This window comes from Archocentrus centrarchus, chromosome 22 (assembly GCF_007364275.1).
Source record: "Archocentrus centrarchus isolate MPI-CPG fArcCen1 chromosome 22, fArcCen1, whole genome shotgun sequence".
In the NCBI taxonomy this organism is placed as follows: domain Eukaryota; kingdom Metazoa; phylum Chordata; class Actinopteri; order Cichliformes; family Cichlidae; genus Archocentrus; species Archocentrus centrarchus.
This window is the reverse complement of record NC_044367.1, coordinates 5445393-5464788: the sequence shown is the minus strand read 5'-3', so window position 1 is coordinate 5464788 and position 19396 is coordinate 5445393. Positions and strand designations below refer to the sequence as shown.

The window sequence follows — 19396 nt, the reverse complement described above, 5'->3', positions numbered from 1 at the left end:
GTCAGATCTGTTGTCAAAATTGGAAAATAGCCTCGTAAGAAGGATAAGATGTATATGTTATGGACATAAGATCATTAATGCACTAAAAATGAAACTTGTGTTAAGAATAAAACAAAAATTAAAAGCTGAATTAAATTATACAAAGCATAAATACATGACATTGTAAAGATGCCCAAAAGATGGAAAGTTTCCATAAATGCTGCAGTTCAGTTTAGTTTGTTTAACGGCTCAAGAATGAACCCGCAACCTCAATCTAAATAATTACTAGTGTTGATGTGTGCCGATTACAGGCATTAAAGGATAACTCCCCTCACAGTACTTCCATGCTGTGTGGCTATGAGCTCCAAGCTCACTGGTTTCCAGTTTAGTTTTTATTTAAAAACAAGGCTCAGTCATTTTCAAAAACCTATCTATCTATCTATCTGTGTGTGTGTGTGTGTGTGTGTGTACTGGAAATGTTAACAACTGTTTTCTGCAGCAGATTAATCCACTAATAGTGATCTATTTCTAGCAGCAGTGGAACATACGTGAATCTATATCCTGTTATTTCCTTCCCTTCTTTTTCAAAACCATCCATCTGACCGCGGTGTCCCCTTGTTGTCATCTTCCCCTTCCTCTCCTCCTCTCCATTTGTAACAGAGAATAATCAATACTTATTTCACCCTCAGGTCTCCTTCCAGCCTACAGGGGCAAAACAGGTGGCCACATCAGGGGCAAGGAGGAGACGAGAAGAGGTAATGAGAGCAGAGGAGAAGGGATGAGGCAGACAGAGGGGAGGGGCCAGGGTTTCTTTCTTTCTTTCTTCTTTCTTTTCTGAAAGGAGAAATATAAATATGATATAACGTGCAAGTGAGAGCACTGTGGTGAATCATCAGACATCATCAGAGAGAGAGAGAGAGAGAGAGCATGACAACAAGAACAGCAGATCATTGCCATGCTGCAACACCTGTCCTGGCAACTGGACACACACACACACACACACACACACACACACACACACACACACACACACACACACACACACACACACACACACACACGCCAATTAATTTCCAAATAATTCCTCTCGGGGTTGAAGCAACAATGAGAACAGCTGGTTAATCTACATGTTACAGCACCTGGTTTAACTGCTGGATACACACACGCAGTGAGAGAGGAGTTACTGTTTGTATTTATACTGATAAAAAATCTCATTTACAGCTTTGTGCTGTTTGTTTATCATCTTTATGGTGTCATGCAATTAAATCTTTGTTTTACAAGAACATGTAAAAGTCTTTGAAAGTCGCCTTCGTTTTGATTGTTTAGTCAATCCTTTAGTTAATCCTGATTAAAAAGAAATAATTTACTAGATTAGTAGATGTAGCATTCTTAGCTACCTTTACTTATGGGGAACAGAAACCTTCCACAGCAGTGTATTTGACAAAGCTATACTTCTTTTCTGCTCCGACTGTCGAGCTGGATGAACACGCTCGTTAGGAGCTGGAAGGTAAAGTCCTATTTCTTTGCCTGTCCTCAATGTAAACACAATGAAGTCGATGAATAAATCTATAAAGCATGATGTGTGAATAAGGTAGGTGGGCTGTAACATAATCTGCAGCTCTTCTCTCAGTTTTAATCACAAAAATCTTCACTTGTTCACTGTTACCCCAGAGGTACCAATTAGATTAGAAAATCTTGCAGTTTATGGTTCACCTTTTCACCCATACTAATGATAACTTTATTTGTATGGCACTTTTAAAAACAGGCACTAAATTCGCATATCATAAAAAGGTATGCTTGTCGCAGCATATGGTACATACATTACAATACACAAATTCGATGTCCTGCAGCATATGCAGTACCAGTCAGAAGTTTGGACACACTGTATCCAGACGTCTGACTCGTACTGTAAGTAAAAGATTTCAAAAAGTCTCTTCAGGAGGAGATTTATCAGTTTGACCTCTTGTGCTTAATAAAAAGCTCCTGACATTCAGTCGTGTTATGTCTCCGTTAGTAATGTTAACTGAAGCTGGCACGTTAAACGACCTACACTCATTTGATGAGGCAGTAATGTTCACATTCCTTTTCGTTGTATATCTTTCACATTGCTGTCAAAAGGAACGAGACAGTTTCAGTATTTATGGGAGCGCTTCTTCTAAAATGTAACCAATAAAATATCAGAGTTGCCATTTTAACCCAAGCAGGGAACGGGATTACGGTGGACTGGTGACTGAGTCGTCTTCTGAATGAGTTGCTGGTTATCAGCAGTGAGAATAGGCTGTGCGTTGTCATCATGGGGTGTAATCTAATGCCACTTTGCCAGATGTCTCCCGTGTGTCCCCATTATGCACACGGTGTCCTGTGGCGTTGGTGCCTTCACAGCCTCGCTGTCAGAAGATAACAGTCGCTTTATAGAAACCTCCAAAGTCCACGTTAGTTGGCCAGAGGTGACAGCAGCATAAACTGCAGGTTTGTGTCCTGCACTTTTTTTGGCTCTTTTTCACTTGCTAGTTAAATTTACGTACTGAAAACTACTTAGTTTTAGGAAAAGACCATAGTTTATGTTATAACACTACCCTTTACAACAGTAACCCTGTTCACTGACAAATGAGTTGGGATTGACAGATCTTTCTCAATAATACAATAACCTGGTGTGTCAGGGAACAGATGCCATAGAAAACTTTGTGCATCAATGAACTAAGCCCACAGCTTTGAGAAAATGGCTCGACCTGACACGTTGGGGATGAGAATGAGCTGGAATAGATGAGTTTCTCTGCGATGTCACCACAGAAATGCACATACAACTGGAAGGCAGAAAGCAGCCATTTTTTGAGCTCATCCACCAAAGCCAAGCTTCGCAGCAAAGAGGTGCAACCAAAAGCAAAAAAGATTTATACAAAATATTCAATATTCTGAGGAGAGATTGCAAAGCCGTGCTACAAAAGGGGCCGATTGGTGTGTGTGTGTGTGTGTGTGTGTGTGTGTGTGTGTGTGTGTGTGTGTGTGTGTGTGTGTGTGTGTGTGTGGCCATGACTTGGGCCTATCAAAATACAGTTTCTAATTTTTCACCATTACTGAGGTCTAAAATATTGAGCACAGTCCACTGCATCACTGTCCCTGACCCAGCCAGCCACCATACGCGTCTCATATCTAGCGCTGTATGTTTAAAGTATATGTCAAATTTCTATCAAATGTTGTAGGAGGGTTTCTGCTTCACACACTTCACAAGATTTGTAATACTATGTTCTCATCTGACAAGGCCGCTGACATAACCACTTGTACATGGGCAAGCAAGAAAGCATGGAGTCACTGAGAGAGAACGAGAGGGAGGAACAGAGGGGCAGAATGAGGCAGAAAGCAAAAAGTGAACATGATGAAAGCCTGCACGGGTCTGAGGAAGAAGGGAAGAGAAGTGGTAAAAAGTGGGGGAGAAACCTTAACAAAGAAGCAAAACTGAGCGAGCACGGGGAAAGGCAAAGAGGAGAGAAATAATACCAAAGTGGGGAAGAGCAATAAAGCAAAGAGATAGTGTGGGAGAGAGAGAGAGTGTGTGTGTGTGTGTGTGTGTGTGTGTGTGTGTGTGTGTGTGTGTGTGTGTGTGTGTGTGTGTGTGTGTGTGTGTGTGTGTGTGTGTGTGTGTGTGTGTGTGTGTGTGCGTTTAACCAATCTAAGGTGTAGTATAATTGAAGTGTGTGTTTTCAAGGACAGGTAGATATTGGTCCTGAGGTGGGAAGCTGCCGACTCAGCAGGTCTGAGTTGATTACATCCTCTTTCTACATGAGGAAAGGAGAGGAGTAAGACACAGGAATGGAAAGGTGAGATGAGAATAAGAGAAAGGAGGAGAAAAAAAGGTACGGCGAGGTGAGGAGGGGAGCGGAGTGGCTGCAAATTTTTGGTGACTGACAGCAAAGTTACACTTTTGCAACGTTCCAGCAGTTATGTTTCCGTAAATTACTGATATTTCCTTTCCATGCAGAATATATACAAAGGATAATTACATAATTTTTGAAGCAGAATTTCCACCTTCTCTTCTGGAAGAAACTGCAAAGCCGAAATTTGTAAAAACACAAACTGCCACAGCACAACCAGCCCTATAAAGCCCATTATTATTTCATTTGATGGACATCGTTTCATCAGCAATGACTAAACATTAATAGCATTACAGATCATAGACAGTTGGGTTATCCGCCCCTGTCAGATGCCTTCACCTGGATCTGTGATCCGACTCTAAAAATATTTAATTTAAAAGCCATTTTTGTGGCTGGTGCGTGCAGAATTTGATGCAGGTTATTGTCAATTTTCTAACTTTCTGAAACTATCGTGTAACAACCAGACTCCTACTTGATGTAACAATCAGCCATCATTGTCCTCTTTTGTGCAAGAAGGAACCCCCCATTCAGACAGGATATATTTCCCTATGGGGTAAGCGGGGCAATTTTAATATTACATGCACTGGACAGTAATTTAAATCCAGCTCAGAGTGTATATGAGTATTTTTTTTTTTATCCCTCCCCAGTAATAATTACAGCCAAAATTACCTGCTGGTTTGGATCCCACTTGCTGGCCGTCCTCATTTAAATCCCAACTGGAGTTTCTTTTTTTATTTTAAGGGGAAATCATCTTTTCCTCACTCACATTTTTATCAGCTCAGTGTGAAATTTGGCTGTTGTGTAAAAATTGAGGATGTCAGAAACAGTTTGCCAATCTGTTATAAATGCCAACATGTTGGGCTGGTTGGGAATACGTATGACAGCAAAGAAATCAAAGCTTTCAGGAGAGCTACACTCTGAAATGTTGTTCTCATGCAATTCATTTGTAAATCTGGTGTTATTAACAGTAACAGAATCTGTGAATGTACAAATTACTACCAACTGATTACTTTGATATAAAAAAAATTGCAAATGAAGTCATTTTTGATCGAGTTCTGAATTACATTTGTTTCTTTCATTTCTAAGTAGATTTATCATCGCTTTACGTTCCAGGTTGCCCTGATGAAAGTCTGATCTATTTCAGAACATATTCCCATGCAGAATAATGAGTTTAACATGTATATTTTTTAAGTCGGTCCCATGAAACTTTGCTGCACATTGTCAGACTCACAAGTGTTCGAGGGTTACTGAGGCATTAAAACATGATAATGCTTCAGAAAATGTTCATCATCAAAAAAAGAAAAAGCACAAAAGAGGAACGAGCCAAAAATGCAAGTCAAAATAGTCGAAGGAGCTACGAGACAAACAACAAGAGAAACAAAAAAGCATTTGCAAATTGCATATAGGACAGAACGTTGCTGGTACACAACTGGCAAAAAAAAAAAAAACTGCATTAGTTTATGTAAAATCAGGAAATAACTAACAACATGTTTGTGCTACTTTCCGGTCCCTTAAAAAACTGTTTCAGCCGTGTGCAACATCATTTACATTTTCATACATTTCTCCATCTGGGACAAAACCAGAGTCTGTGTCAGAGTGGCGTGCAGGAAATTTACACATTGTTATTTGGTAACGACGTACAAACTGCTGCTGCTGCCGCCGAGGCTCAATTGTTGGCCAGAGACATTTTCTATGCATTTTCTTCCCAAAGACAAATGTAAATTCAGTTTGAAAAGGAAAGCAATTTTCACTCAGACATCAACTACACACACACACACACCAGCAGACTGTTTTTGCTTCCCTCTCTGATAACCGTGTTTACATGCATGTCTGAACAAAACCAATCTGCTGAAATCACAGAGAGAAACACGACCAAAACTCCATGTCTGAAACAAAACGTAAAGCATCAGGACTGTTTCTCCTTTTTTTTCCTGGCCCAAGCTGTTCCCTAACAACGCGTCAAGATCTGGCCCAAACTTGAATACTCACAGTTATACAAAAAGCACCAAACCACCGACTTGCTGCCAAAACCTCAGACCAGCCTCCCGCTCTCTCTCCCTGTTTGTGTCTATGTCTCTCTCTCATCAGAATGGCCTAATGGGACATTTTATTGTGTTATTTTGCCCCCGGGGAGGAAGAAGGGAGGAAAGGGGGAGGGAAAAGGGCCTGTTTTTGGACACAAAGCCAACTTTGTGCTTTGTGGTTTTTCTGTTGTTTCTGAAAGTTCGCCAACACCATCACCACCACAGCCTCCTGTTCTCTCAGCTTTGCTTTCTCTCACCCTCTTTTTCCTTCTGCTTCTATGTCCTCATTCTGTGAGCAAAAACAGATTCTACTATTAGACAAAGTCAGGCGTCGCCCCGAAAAGATGTCAGATGTGTGCTCACAGAAAACTACTTTCAATGTAAAAATTACAACAAGACTACAGAACTTTATTTTTAGTATGCATGCCCTCCTTGCCTTTGAAAAACTAATTTGTGGTGTTGTTAATTTGTACAATACTGACATTTCACTTGATCACTGTAAATGTTATTGATTGTGTCAATAACAGCTTGTAATGCTGTGGGCATTACAAGCCTCCAAATACACAGTTAAGTAAATACCTTAATTGTTAGGTTGTGGTTTTTCTTGATACCTTCATATTTCTTTAAAGTGAAAGCATAAAAAAAAACAAAAAACTGTGAAACAGTCTTTTTACCAGGCCTGATCACTTGATTATGACTTCATCATGAACAAAAATTAACTCCATTATTCCCATTTGCTTGTTATGTGAACCAGACTGGCATGTTTTAACTAACCATTTACAGCTGCACGCAGGTGTCACGTGTGGGAAGATGGAACCACAACACAATGTTCAATCTTCAGTTTCAGAATTGTTACAAACGAATAGTATCTGCACCCCCTGTGAACTCACAGCTATTACTTTAGCTTTACTTCAAAGGCTAAGAAAACTTGACAACTAAAGATCTGATAAGTTCTTTTTATTTGAATTCATTTTCTGAAGAAGTAGAAACTCATAAGGAATTGGATTGTTTTCAAGACTTCATTCAACTTTTTATAAGTCACATAGATTTAATCAGCTTTCATTAAATACACCTAAACTAAGATGAATAACCTTGATTTGTCTGGGCAAAGTTTAATGTGCTTTTGTAATGTAAGTTTAGTGGGTAGTGGGTAGTTTTTAGTCAGTAGAGGGTAGTGGACAGTGGATAGAGGGTAGAGGAAAGTGGATAGTGGACAGTGGATAGAGGGTAGAGGGTAGTGGACAGTGGATAGAGGGTAGAGGGTAGTGGACAGTGGATAGAGGGTAGAGGAAAGTGGATAGTGGACAGTGGATAGAGGGTAGAGGGTAGTGGATAGTGGGTAGTGGGTAGTAGGCATTTGCCTAATGTGAAAGGTTCTGAGTTCTGAACCAGGAGGGTGCTTTATTTTATTACTGTTTACTCAATAAGAACTTCTGTGTTTTTTGCAGGTAGAAATAAATGGTAAAGGTAGAAATAAATGCCATTGAAACTAGAATTTTAATCTAGAAATCTAATCTAGAATCTAATCTAGAAATTTTACCTGAGACAAATATTGTAAAAAAAAAAAAAAGTTATCAGAATTGTCTAAATCTGTAAAGTAATTCGTAATAAGCCTTTTCTTTTTCAGTGTTCTTGGGTTTATACTATAATCACTTAAAATTTTTATTATTCCAGTAAATTGAAAAATCACTTTTTTTTTCTATTGGAATTTTTCAAAGTAGAGTGAGTCATTGTCGAGCCATTGATTTCTTCACTTAAAACAGAAAGGTAAGAAAGGACAAAGACGTTGGAAGTCATAAGTGGATCATTTTTATCTGAAGATTCAACAGTTGCTTCTGTTGTTGCCAACAATATTATCATTGCCTCAGCAGAACCACGGAATCTGAAAGTGTGCCTATTTCTGAGTCTCACATTTTTCTGAAATATAGTGAAAAAAAATTATTATATGCCCCTTTTTTTCAAACAACACACACATATATATATATATATATATATATATTAGGGGTGGGACTCGATTAAAAAAATTAATCGAATTAATTACAAGCTTTGTAATTAATTAATCGAAATTAATCGCATTTTAATCGCATTTCAATATTTGACATGATAAATATTAATTTAAGTTTGGTTGATGAATGAATCAATATACATAAGCTTAAACGTCAAAATTTTGTTTATTTTCCCACCAGTCTACTACACAGACCAACGAAGGGTGGCAGTGCTCCTGTGATAAGCAAACTCCTGAAATTAAAGTTAAGCATCATAACTGGATAGTTTTATTCAACATTAATGTCTCACTTGTTATAGTTGGAAATTAATCATTCGCTCAGCTGCATTCCTTAATGTTGAAATGTGTTATGCTTGTTTTAACAGCTTATTTTGAATAAAATAATTAAAATTAAACCACAAAACGGAGAAAAGTTCATTCTCTGTTTAACCAGCTGCTTTTACACAGCTGGGCTTCACACTCACGGTTGCTAGGCGACATGAGCTACAGGTGAGGACAGGTGACGCTGATATGAAGGCTAGCCGCTCACGTCCTCCCTTTGCGGTCTTTGTGGCTCTGAAGGACGTGGGCCGGGTCCTTCGCAGGATGCGGCCCCTGAATTTGGACATTGTGCGTCGATATAATCTGTATGCCGGGAACTCGCGCACTGAGAAACGTTCCACGGTGCAAAGTGCGATTAAAATGCGTTAAATTTTTAATTCGTTAATTTCTCCATAATTAATTAATCGAAAGTAACGCGTTAAAGTCCCAGCCCTAATATATATATATATATATATATATATATATATATATATATATATATATATATATACATATATATAAACAAACATGATAAGATTGGGCTTCATTTTTTTCCATTTTAATAGATAAATTACTTTAAAAAGCTGATTATTAATTATCTATATATTATTATGTAGGTAATTAATTTATGTGAATCATTTACATATCACTGAACTGATCGCTTTAACACAATAGCACACTGCACTGACATTTATTAAAAGGAAATATCAACAGGCAAAAACTGATTTCGATTCCTGAAAGTTTAAATATCCTGAGGCTCCATAAAAATCTAAAAGGAAAAAAGTCATCTCTGCTTTCAAACTGTGAAAGCGTCTGTTTGCTGCACTGCAGACTGCATGTTCTGTCTGTCCGTCAGTCTGAAAATAAAGATGATTAATTAGAAACTGAATGTACATATATCATTTAAAAATGTTGCCACGCTGTCAATAAAATGTTCATTTTCAACTGCTTCTAATTCTTTATCTGTTGTTTAAAAATGCAGCCAGTTATAAAAATCTATGGATAGCACACACACACACACACACACACACACACACAGGTCTGGCTTTGGGCAATCAGGCAGGTGTCCCCACCCGCCTGCCTCCTCTGGGGCAGCTAACCAAGCTCTCCTGCAGGGCTTTAAGAGGCTCTTATCCAGCCTGCAGATGAGTTTGATTCATCCCAACAGTAGTCCGCTGGTGAGAGCCAATCAGGTCGATGAGTGATTCTGCCGTCGCTCATATCCCACTCTCCCTGCCATCTCTCACTGTCTCCACACTGTTTCTCACTTCCAACATTTCATTAATCCACTTCTCTTCCCTTCCAATTTCTTGTTTTTTGTGTTTTATGATAAATGTAGCTTCCTTATTTACATTCTCTCTTTTTTTTTCCTTCTTTTCATCCTTTTTTTTTTTAAATCACTTCCATCTTCCATCCTATATTTCCTCCACCTTCTTTATTGCACTTCCATGAGCCAGCTATTAATCTCACTTGGTCTGTGGGAAAATGTATTTCAATTTATTTCTTAACTGTCCACATAAAGCATGTGGACTGAAGCAGGCATTTCTTTTTTGTATGAAGCTAAGAAGATTTCAGTAATAAAAACTTTCCCAAATATGTGTGTACCTTTTCCAGCATTTATCACAGCCATGATGGGGTGTAATTCCAAATGAAACATTATAGGTTTTAGGAGTACAGTACAATAACACTGAAATTACACCAATACGTTTTTGGTTCACATACCCTAGAGTGTCTTGTAGTGGGATCTCGTCATACACTCCTATCACCACACCATCTTTTTGTTATGTTTTACAAACCATTTTTTGTTTGTAAACCATAAACATGCATGACAACCCACAGAAGTTTTTGTTAGGAGGTACATGAGGTGGTGAATGACACACAGTCACAGTCACCTGAACCCCGAAGCCAAGTTTTCAAGTCTTTGTTTTTGATTTGACACTTCCTGTCTCTGCTTGGTTAGAGCTGGGCACTTAAAACTACACAAACTGGCACATCACTGATCCACATTTGGTTGCCACATGTTCTCCCAGAGCGCCTAGTTCAGATTCTGAATTCCAGTTACAACTATGTACAACTCACTATGAAACAAAGTGGCAATTACTGGATCCTGACTGAGTGTGTCTGACAAATTGGAACTGAGAACAGGTTGTAAGGTTAGGATACGGTCATGCCGAGCTTCTTTAAGCAGAAGAATAATGTTTTTGATTGTTTCTAAATGTAACTCTCTCTCATGTGTTAAAGTCTGATGCCTTTTAGGCCTGTCCGTTCGCACCACCCTCCTCCCTACCCGTGTTTGCACTGCAACATAAGCACAAGTAGGTGAAACAAGAAAGCTTCACTTGCACACAAATACTTGACACCCCACTGAAATATCTGATGGTGTCCCGTCTTGTTTGCGTTACAGTCTTCCTCACAAAATGTTTTTTTTTTTTAATAATTGCCTTTTTAGTTTATTTTTTATGCTTGCTCCCAAAATCATAAATTTCCCCCCTTCCTTATTGATTTTAATGTCCACCACTTTGCTTTTCTTCTCTCCCCATGATTTTCTCTCCCTCACTATTGCTCCTGTTCCCCTCTCCATCATCTTTCCATCATCTTCCTCTCCAGAGCCACTGTAGTGTACTGATAGTGGGAGCACTTGTGCAGTCGGCTATGAAGTCTGTCCTCCTCCTTCTCCTCATACTTCTATCCTCACTTCCTCTCTCCTGATCCCTCTCTCTCTCTCTCTCTCTCTCTACCTGAAAATTAATTTGGTCTCCTCAAGATGCCTATCGGTGCTGAAATGCCCCCAGAAATAGATCCACAAACAGTGGCTCAGCCAAAACGCTGCTACCTGACAGCTTTTAGCAGAACTACTGCTGGATGGAGAGGGAGGGGGAGCAGATGGAGAGATGAATAGAGGGACAGATAGATGGATGCAGACAGGGAGTAAATGGTGGGACCATGGGGCGTTAGTGGGGGGAATGGATTGATGACGACAGAAATTAATAGATGGATTACCTACAAATTTCTACATTTTATTGCCTAAACAAACCATCAGTTTTTAGATTGATTTCCTTCCTTCGAGGCAATCATTTCTTTCTGTTCATTTCTATGAAAATCAGCTCTCGGAGGCTACAAACCTGCTGCAGAGAGAGATAATTCATCACAATAAAAGATTTAATCACCATTTTTCCACCCATGTTGGGGCATCATCACATGGTGGTGGAGTAACATAGGGGCAGATTCGAAGGCCCCTTTGGGAACCCTCAACGACGCATCTGAGATTTGATAGTTGGGGGCCAAACAATAAATTATTCCATGATACCTAAAAACAACAAACAAACAAAAACAAAACAATAGTGTAATGGCTCCAGCCATGGCAGATTGGAGAGTACACCACATGTACAGAGACCTTTTCCTACACGCTCCGATGTTGAAATGTAAGTCAGTTAAAACCTCGTAGACCCTCATATGAAGATGGAGACTTAGAGAATAATGTGTACAAAAAGGAGCGCAAACTGAAATACCCAATGACTGACAAAGTCCCCAACAACCTTCAACACCAACGCCACCACAGCAGCATTTGGCTTTCTGGTCCAAAACAGACACAAGCAGGTGGGTTGATGATAAACTCATGAAATTAGCATCAGAACAAAGATTTAATCGGGATGCCTGGCAGGCAAATCTGACTAGGTTTTTGACAAACAGAAAACTGTGATGTGATTTTTTTTTCTTCTTCTTCTTTGGAGAAGAGGGTTAAAAAAAAAAAAAATTATGGAAGATTTTAAATGAAGCATATGTAGGCGTTAACTTGGCTGCCTGGTCTCCATCACCGATCGATATAATAACCGACCTGCCATTGTGATTTTCTTTCAGGTTTTCAGATTAGAAAAAAACACATCAGCTGTTGTGGGAATCTCATCGAAAGCATTCAATTTATGGATGAATCTGACTTGAGCTTCTGAGCTTCTCGTCTCCGTCAGTCAGAAAGGGAGGAACAGACTTCCAGCGCCTGTGTGAGTGAGCAGGAAAAACACCCGAGTTTCAACCTCAGCAGGTGAGCAGAAAACCTGAGGCATCAGATACGTCTTACACTCGGCAACAAGAATACAACTTCCTCCCTTCAAGTTGGAGCTTCCAGCCTCTTCAGTTTGGGAGAAATTAAAAGATAAAAGCACTCAGTAGCAGAATCAGGAAAAATGTAGCTTGGACAGCAGCGTAGTGCAATTTCAGCGCTATACATTTGACATCTGACCCCTCGTCCTGGTTTCTGCTCTTTAACAGCACACATATGCAAATAACCTGCTGTTAATCTGCTGTTCAGCACTGACCTGATACCTCTGACTTTAGGTCACGGTGTATTGTGCTCATCTACACGTGGCGTTAACTGTAAGACTTCCTTCTCATGTTGTTCAGAGCATCAGCTGACTGTATTAAATGGTTTTCATGCTTACACTCCTCAGACTTTCATGAGAAAATGAAACTCAGATTTAAGGGTTTATATAGCAGGTGGACGCCATCTTCAATCACGCTGCAGTTCAGATCGAGGTGACGAACGAAACGGTTTGATTCAGTACAGTTTAGTTTCAGTCAAACTGACATGAAATCATCAGATGTGAGTTTGTGAACTCGAAGCTGCAGTCTGAACATCACAGCAGCCGTGTGACAGTGCTGTGGTTCCCGTGCTGCGCAGGTTTATCTGGACTCATTCTGCAAAGACGCTATAAAGCTGCCACAAAACAAGGATTTTGTCAGTTGAATTGAATGTGGATGATGACTGAATATTTGCTCAGACAAACTCTGCAGTGGCCAAGAGAAAAGCTGTCGCAGTGAAAGCGGGCCTTTATTTGTTTTCTTACAGGGCAGAAAACAGAGTACACAGCCTTTAGATAGTTGTTGCACTGAATCTGTGTCATATCTAAGTACCTCATGTCTAATTAAACACAACTGTCCACAAGCATTTCACTATGTGCTCTAACATTGCTTTCCACAACACTGCACCTATGTCCAATTACCCATAAGGCCACATTCCTTAAATGAAAAGGCTCAGACGACAACAAGAGAGTCCCTTCGCTTCCAGTTTCAGCTGCTCATCAGCCACAAATGCAGTGCATGTTGTCATGTGGATGAATGCTCTACAGCACTGGATTCCAGGAGCCAGTCCAAAAAGTGTAAAAGACAGAAATATATATTTAAAAGTTTCCTTATGATCTGGTAAATCTTAAAGCCTTTACTAATTTTTCTCGAACTATGTGTTAATATTTTTGTCAGCTGCAGTTTTGTCAGAACAGGTGGCATTGAGGGTGTCTGAGTGAAAGAAAACCAGCGGCACATCGAGGCAGGGAGGGCCAGTCGAGGAGCGGACAACCTCAGCGAGCTGGAACAAAATCATCTGCTTTGCACCAACAGATGTTAGTGTCGAGTTTACAAAGAAGGGGGGGAAAATAATAAAACACCAAATGCATTTCATCACCCTCCACTCACACTCACCTGTCAGATCCTTTCATAAACAAAACAACAAACAGACCAAAAAAACAACAACAAAAAAATCAAAGAAATCGCACAACAGCTTCTAGCAAACACATGCTGTCATCATATTGGGGGTGATCATGCTTCTAGCTCCTGTTTCGTGTTAACACAGACAGCACTGCAATAAGAGAGAACGCACAACACTGCGTTCCCTTTTCATCCCACTGATTCACTGCCACTAAGGGTACTGAAATTAAAGCATGACAGAACTGAGCAGATTCACGGTTAATTTGCTTGCCATCACAAAATCAACAGGTGAAAAAAAAAATGTAGATTCCCATAGAGAAAATGACTCCACCAGGCATCACACACTGAATAAAATATACAGAATAAGCACGTGATTACTGGCCTTTCCTAAATCAGAAGGTATAAGGAAGGCATACTGGATACACCAACAAGAAAAGTGTTCCTCTGTATAGATGTAAGAGATCAGATTTGAGATTTTAAATCATGGTGGATATAATATCTGCAATAGTTAAAGAAAACATATTTACACATAAAATCCCACATATTCACATTTCAATCAGACCAAGTGAATCACCTTTAAGGTCAAGTACAGGTCTGCTTAGTCTGATTTGAACAGCCCTCCACATTGAAGATCACTGGTCATTTTTCTGACACACACACACACACACACACACACACACACACACACACACACACACACACACACACACACACACACACTAGTGTTGGAGTAGTAAAAATGCCCACAGACGCACACACATGCACGTTTGTCATCGATGGATGCACATGTTTTCCACGATGCTCACACACCTTCCTTGCTCAGAGCATCAACACACCTGCATGGCTTCCAAACATGCACGTGCCCCTTTAGGCATATAAACACACACACACACACACACGAGTCAGAGCAAAGACAGTCATCTGTTTCCCTGAACAGTCAGCCAACCGACCTGTTACCCAGCAGCCACACGCCTCTTCGTCTGACACACATACACACACACACATACACACACAGAGGCGCGCACGCGGGCACGCACAGCTCGACTCTCCTCTGGAAAGGGTAACAGCGTTCCTCCTGACACCTCCAGGCTCAGAATAAAACGCAAAGCGACACGGAACAGCCAGCCGGGCTGCCGCTCCGTTCAAAGCCGCTTGTGTGCAGCTGTAAACATGCAATGAAGGAGAAGTGTGTGCAGGAACAAAAATCCAAGCCCCGTTACCGTTCTCTCCGCGTCGGGTCCTGCTGGATGCTCGGCTTGGTGGGCGCCATCTTCCTACAACAATTATTTGATTTCTTACTTTCTCTTTTCTTTTTTTTTTTTTCCTCTTCTCAGATTTATTTGGACGCGGAGCCGCGGCGGTGCGCTGCACCCTGACAGCAATGCGTCATGGTCGGTGTGTTAAGACAAAGCCATGTCCGTGTGTGTGAACGTGTGACTGTGTGTATGTGTGGTGTCAGCAGCCGTGCGCGCTGCGCGTGCGTCTCGTGCTGGTCTCTCTCCCCCGCCGCCGCTCAGGAGCGTGGAAACAACGGGTGGTGGAGGCGAAGGCAGGGACAGGGCTGCAGCAGCAGAGGCATGCCGAGCGGAGTGAGAGGGAACCCGGGGTGGATGCCTCTCAGATCCCGCCGTCTCTCCTCTCTCTTCCTTCTGTCTCTCTCCACACGCACAGCTTCGGTTTTGGCACTACAGAGGAATTTCCTGCTTGAGCTCCGGAGGAAGAAAAAAAAAGGGCAAACAGAGGCGTCAAATCTTTACATTCTCGCCGCCACTGCAGCGCCTATATCCCCGTTAAAATCCCCGCGGCGGAGCGTGTCTCGCCAGTCAAAGTCTCTGTGGTTTTCGGAGCATTTTCCCTCCTCTGGCTGCTGACAGGAAAAAAGGACACCACACATCTCCGGTATTTTCTCCAGCCCCGGCGCAACAACGCCACTCTGTTGCAGTTGGAGTCAGTTTGTGTGTGTGTGTGTGTGTGTGTGTGTGTGTGTGTGTGCGCGCGCGTGTGTGTGTTTATTTTTTATTTATTTTTTTCCTCTCCTCCTGTATACAGGTTGCCCCGCGGGGTAATTATCCAAATATTACCATCTAAATAATAAAAAGAAATTTAAAAAAGAAATGTAATTTTAAAAAGAAAAACGCCTGGGGTTGGGCGGAGAGGATGATGGGTGATTTATTTGGATTGTTTCCCTGTAAATCACAGCTACCCCCCACCACACACACACACGCACACCCTCCACCTCACCTGCCTTTCTTCACTGTCATAGTAAACACATGACGGCAAATGTCTCACTTCACATTACAAAATCAGTTTTTATTCTGCAGCGTTGTTCTCTGGACATCTGACGAGTCTCTGTCATGTTTTTGGTGTTTGCACGAAAAGATGTGTGAGTTCATGAACCTCGAAACGTAAAGAAAATTCCCTCCATCTTCCAATAACAATTCATCTAACAAATCAAATAACTTCTCAGTTTTTGTATTTTAAGCCACTGAAATGTATTTTCCTCCAGGCTTTGATGTTTGCGCGTCAGCAAACGGCTCGTTATCCTCCAACAGAAACTACCTCCTACTTCTATCTCTTTTTTTTCTCTTTTTTTTTTAGCCATTCATTTAAATTCCACCGTTTTCAATGTATAATTCATTGTAACCTAATCGCTGTGCTGTGTGATTAACCTCCAGGCTGCAGCCCTGGAAGCTGAAAAAGCCCCACTCTCTATACCAATGACCTGTCAAGGTCAAAGGCATGCTGGGTATTCTCCACACAAACACAGGGTTACAGGCGGCGCAGTGGCAGAAAATAAAGACTGGAGAGGGAGAACCGTGACCTCCAGCCGGCGATCGTCAGGAGCTGGGCGCTCGACGATCAACACGTGCACGAACGTATTCAGAGAAGACCTAAACGTGTGTGCTTTTCATTTTCAGCCCTTTAAGCGTAGCTGCTGTGATTTACGGTAAAATGTAAATACGTTTTAGTCATCCGAGCTGAGCTCTCAGTAACCTGCGGTTGTATTTTTATTCACACGTGAGTTTAAAAGCTACTTTTTTTGGTCACGTGACAATCCAAAACCTGAAAGGTCACGGATGTGACCCTCATCAGTGCGCCTCATCACTGCGCCCTAAAGTGAGCTTACGTCATTCAAACAACATAATATCCATATGGATAATTTCTGTAGAATGAACAAATTGATTCTAAAGATATTCCACGTTTTGCTCCAGCTGTGTGTTTGTGACCTGAGTGGCCACTACTTTGCCTGCGCCTGCATTTTGTTGACCAGGTCCAAGCGTTCGCTCTGTTCTTTCCGGATGAGGTTTGGCTGCTCCTTCTCTCTCCATCTCAGCTCTGCTTACTGAGAGCAGTCAAACGGAGGCGACGTGGATAATGGAGCGTAATGTATAAACATATTAGCTCCCAGCTGTTGGTAGAGGGAAACATTATGTATGGAGAGAGGGAAGAGGGGCAGCTCGGTGAAGACACTGGGTCTGAAGAAAAGCTGAGCCTCTGCAGCCGTTAGAAATCTACACACAAATATTCAAACTGTTCTTGGGTCAAATTGGCTCTTTCCAAGCTGAGGTCTGGGGGCCTCAAAAGGTTCTTGAGGAGTTCTGACGGGCCCCCAGCTGCCAGATGACGACATAGTTAAATTCCAGCAGGGTTTTATATCAGTTGAAATGGTCCGAGAACGTGCCACGCCACTACTCTAATCCCCTCAACTGTGGACACAAACAGTCCACTACCCCAAATCCTCCCTTATGGGGGTCTGAGGTCTATGCACGCCCAGACGCTTTGCTTTAAATAACAATACAGCCCTTATTCGCCTCGTATTTGTTGCTTTAGAGGGCTGAGACACTCTCAGTGCACTCGGAGAGGCCCGAGCAGTGATTTATGTCCTGTTTGCTCCCCACAGCTTTTAGACTTTACACACACACAGCTATACCCCATAATATGGAGAGATTGTCCGGTAATAAGGCAAGAGTGTGCGTGCGTTAGGGTGTGTTTCGGCCCCCCACGGCTCCAGATGATTAGAAAAACAACCCTACTGAGTGGCCGGACAGGGAGGCAATCATTCAGATTCAGAGTGGAGGGGAAATAAGGAAAGAAAGGGGCTCTGGCTGAAGTGAATTGTCACCAGAGAGCAGGTTAAACTCGAGGAGCTGCGGATTCAGGACCAGCTGGAAAACATTCGGCACGTTTTTCTTTTTCCTAATATAACCTGCTTCAATATTTCTGTTAAGTTACCTCCTGTGTTTCCACTGTATTAGCAGCACATCATCCTAGTTTTCCACTGAATTACTAGGACTTCATTCCAATAGTTCTGTATTAATATTTGAACCTCATTCCTGTATTTTCACAAAATCTCTGTAACCTGATTTCACCGTTTCTCCACTACTGCTTCATCCCCTCGGTCTTTGCTGAGTATACATCTTTTTATACTTCTTTTCACAAACTTGCTTTGAAACACAAAAATAATCCCTAAACAAACTGTGGATATTGACCTTAATCCTCTTATGTAGCATTAAAGTCACAATATTCTCCTTTTGCTTTCAGGTTTAATTGAATATTTGAAAGGAACTAACTGAAGAAAAGGCCATATTTTTGACATTTATCCCAATGCATTCACTCAAAGATTAAAAAATAATAATAATAAACATAAAAAACAAACAAAGACCTCTCCATCTGGTTTTACATATGGGGAATGATTTACATGTTTTCTGGGGTTATAGATGATTTCCAAAGCTTTGAGTTTTGCTTTGTGATACCTTAAGAAAGGTCAAACCAAAAAGTATCCACTGAGTTAGAAATGCCCAACTGTACCTGAACATAAAAAAAAAAAATCAAATGAAGAAGAAAATTATTGATCTCAATTGATTTTAGGAGGTTAAAATACTTTTATCACAGCCAAATCAATTATAGGAGCACTAAGGGACAAAGATATCGCTCAGTCCACTGTGAGGCATGTACGTTTGGTCTGGATGCGCCACTTTTATAAGATTTCTTTTCAACTCCCTTTTCCATCGTACACTGATTACGCTACAGGTCGTTATTCCTGCAGATTTCCCACATACCTTTGTTGGTAGGCGGTGATTCCCTGTACGCTTTGCGGGGTCCCGTTCGTGGCTCCAGGTACCGGTACGGGCACCCGACCCACCGGGGGTCCGGTCACCATCCCACCACCGCCGCCTCCGCCTCCAGCCCCGGCTCCTCCGGCCGCCGAAGCCGTCACCTGAACGCTGAAATCCGGGAAGATCCTGATCATGGTCCCCGCCGTCTCCGTTGCGCTCCTGCGTCTGTACTTTAACAACCTCCTCCGGCGCTTTCTCCCAACACAGACCAGTCACCGAATACTGGGATCAATGGGATCAATGGGTGTATTGATTTAGCAATTAAAGATAAACAACAAGCTTCTTTTTGTTGTTTTTTTTTTTCTTTTTTTTCTCCCTCTCTTTCTAACCTTCGGAAATAACTCTCAAGCAAATCCGGATCATGGTTCCGGTGCGCAAAACAGTCACAATTCAGTGAATCAATAGATAGCTGAGATGAGTGAGTGTATAAAGCGCAAAGACAAAATATCATAAATCTTATCCTTTATTATTTCCTCTTCTGTCTCTTCCTCTCGGCTTTATCCTTCAGAAATAACCCCTGTGCTGCTCCGGATCATCGTCCCGGAGTGCGCGCATTCTGCCCCTTCTCTTTCCACCTACTCAACAATCAATGGGATCAGTGGATCTAAGAGGTGAGTATTTCAC

General features: G+C 41.4%; 1 protein-coding gene across 1 annotated transcript in view; it reads right to left on the bottom strand.

Moving 5' to 3' along the window:
* npas3 (neuronal PAS domain protein 3) overlaps window positions 1-18906 on the bottom strand; it is a 372546-nt gene extending 353640 nt beyond the window's left edge. The window contains exon 1 of the mRNA XM_030718927.1: window positions 18716-18906. Coding sequence (XP_030574787.1) covers window positions 18716-18906 — 191 coding nt within the window. The remainder of the gene's footprint in view (window positions 1-18715) is intronic.
* Between the last annotated feature and the right edge of the window lie 490 nt (window positions 18907-19396).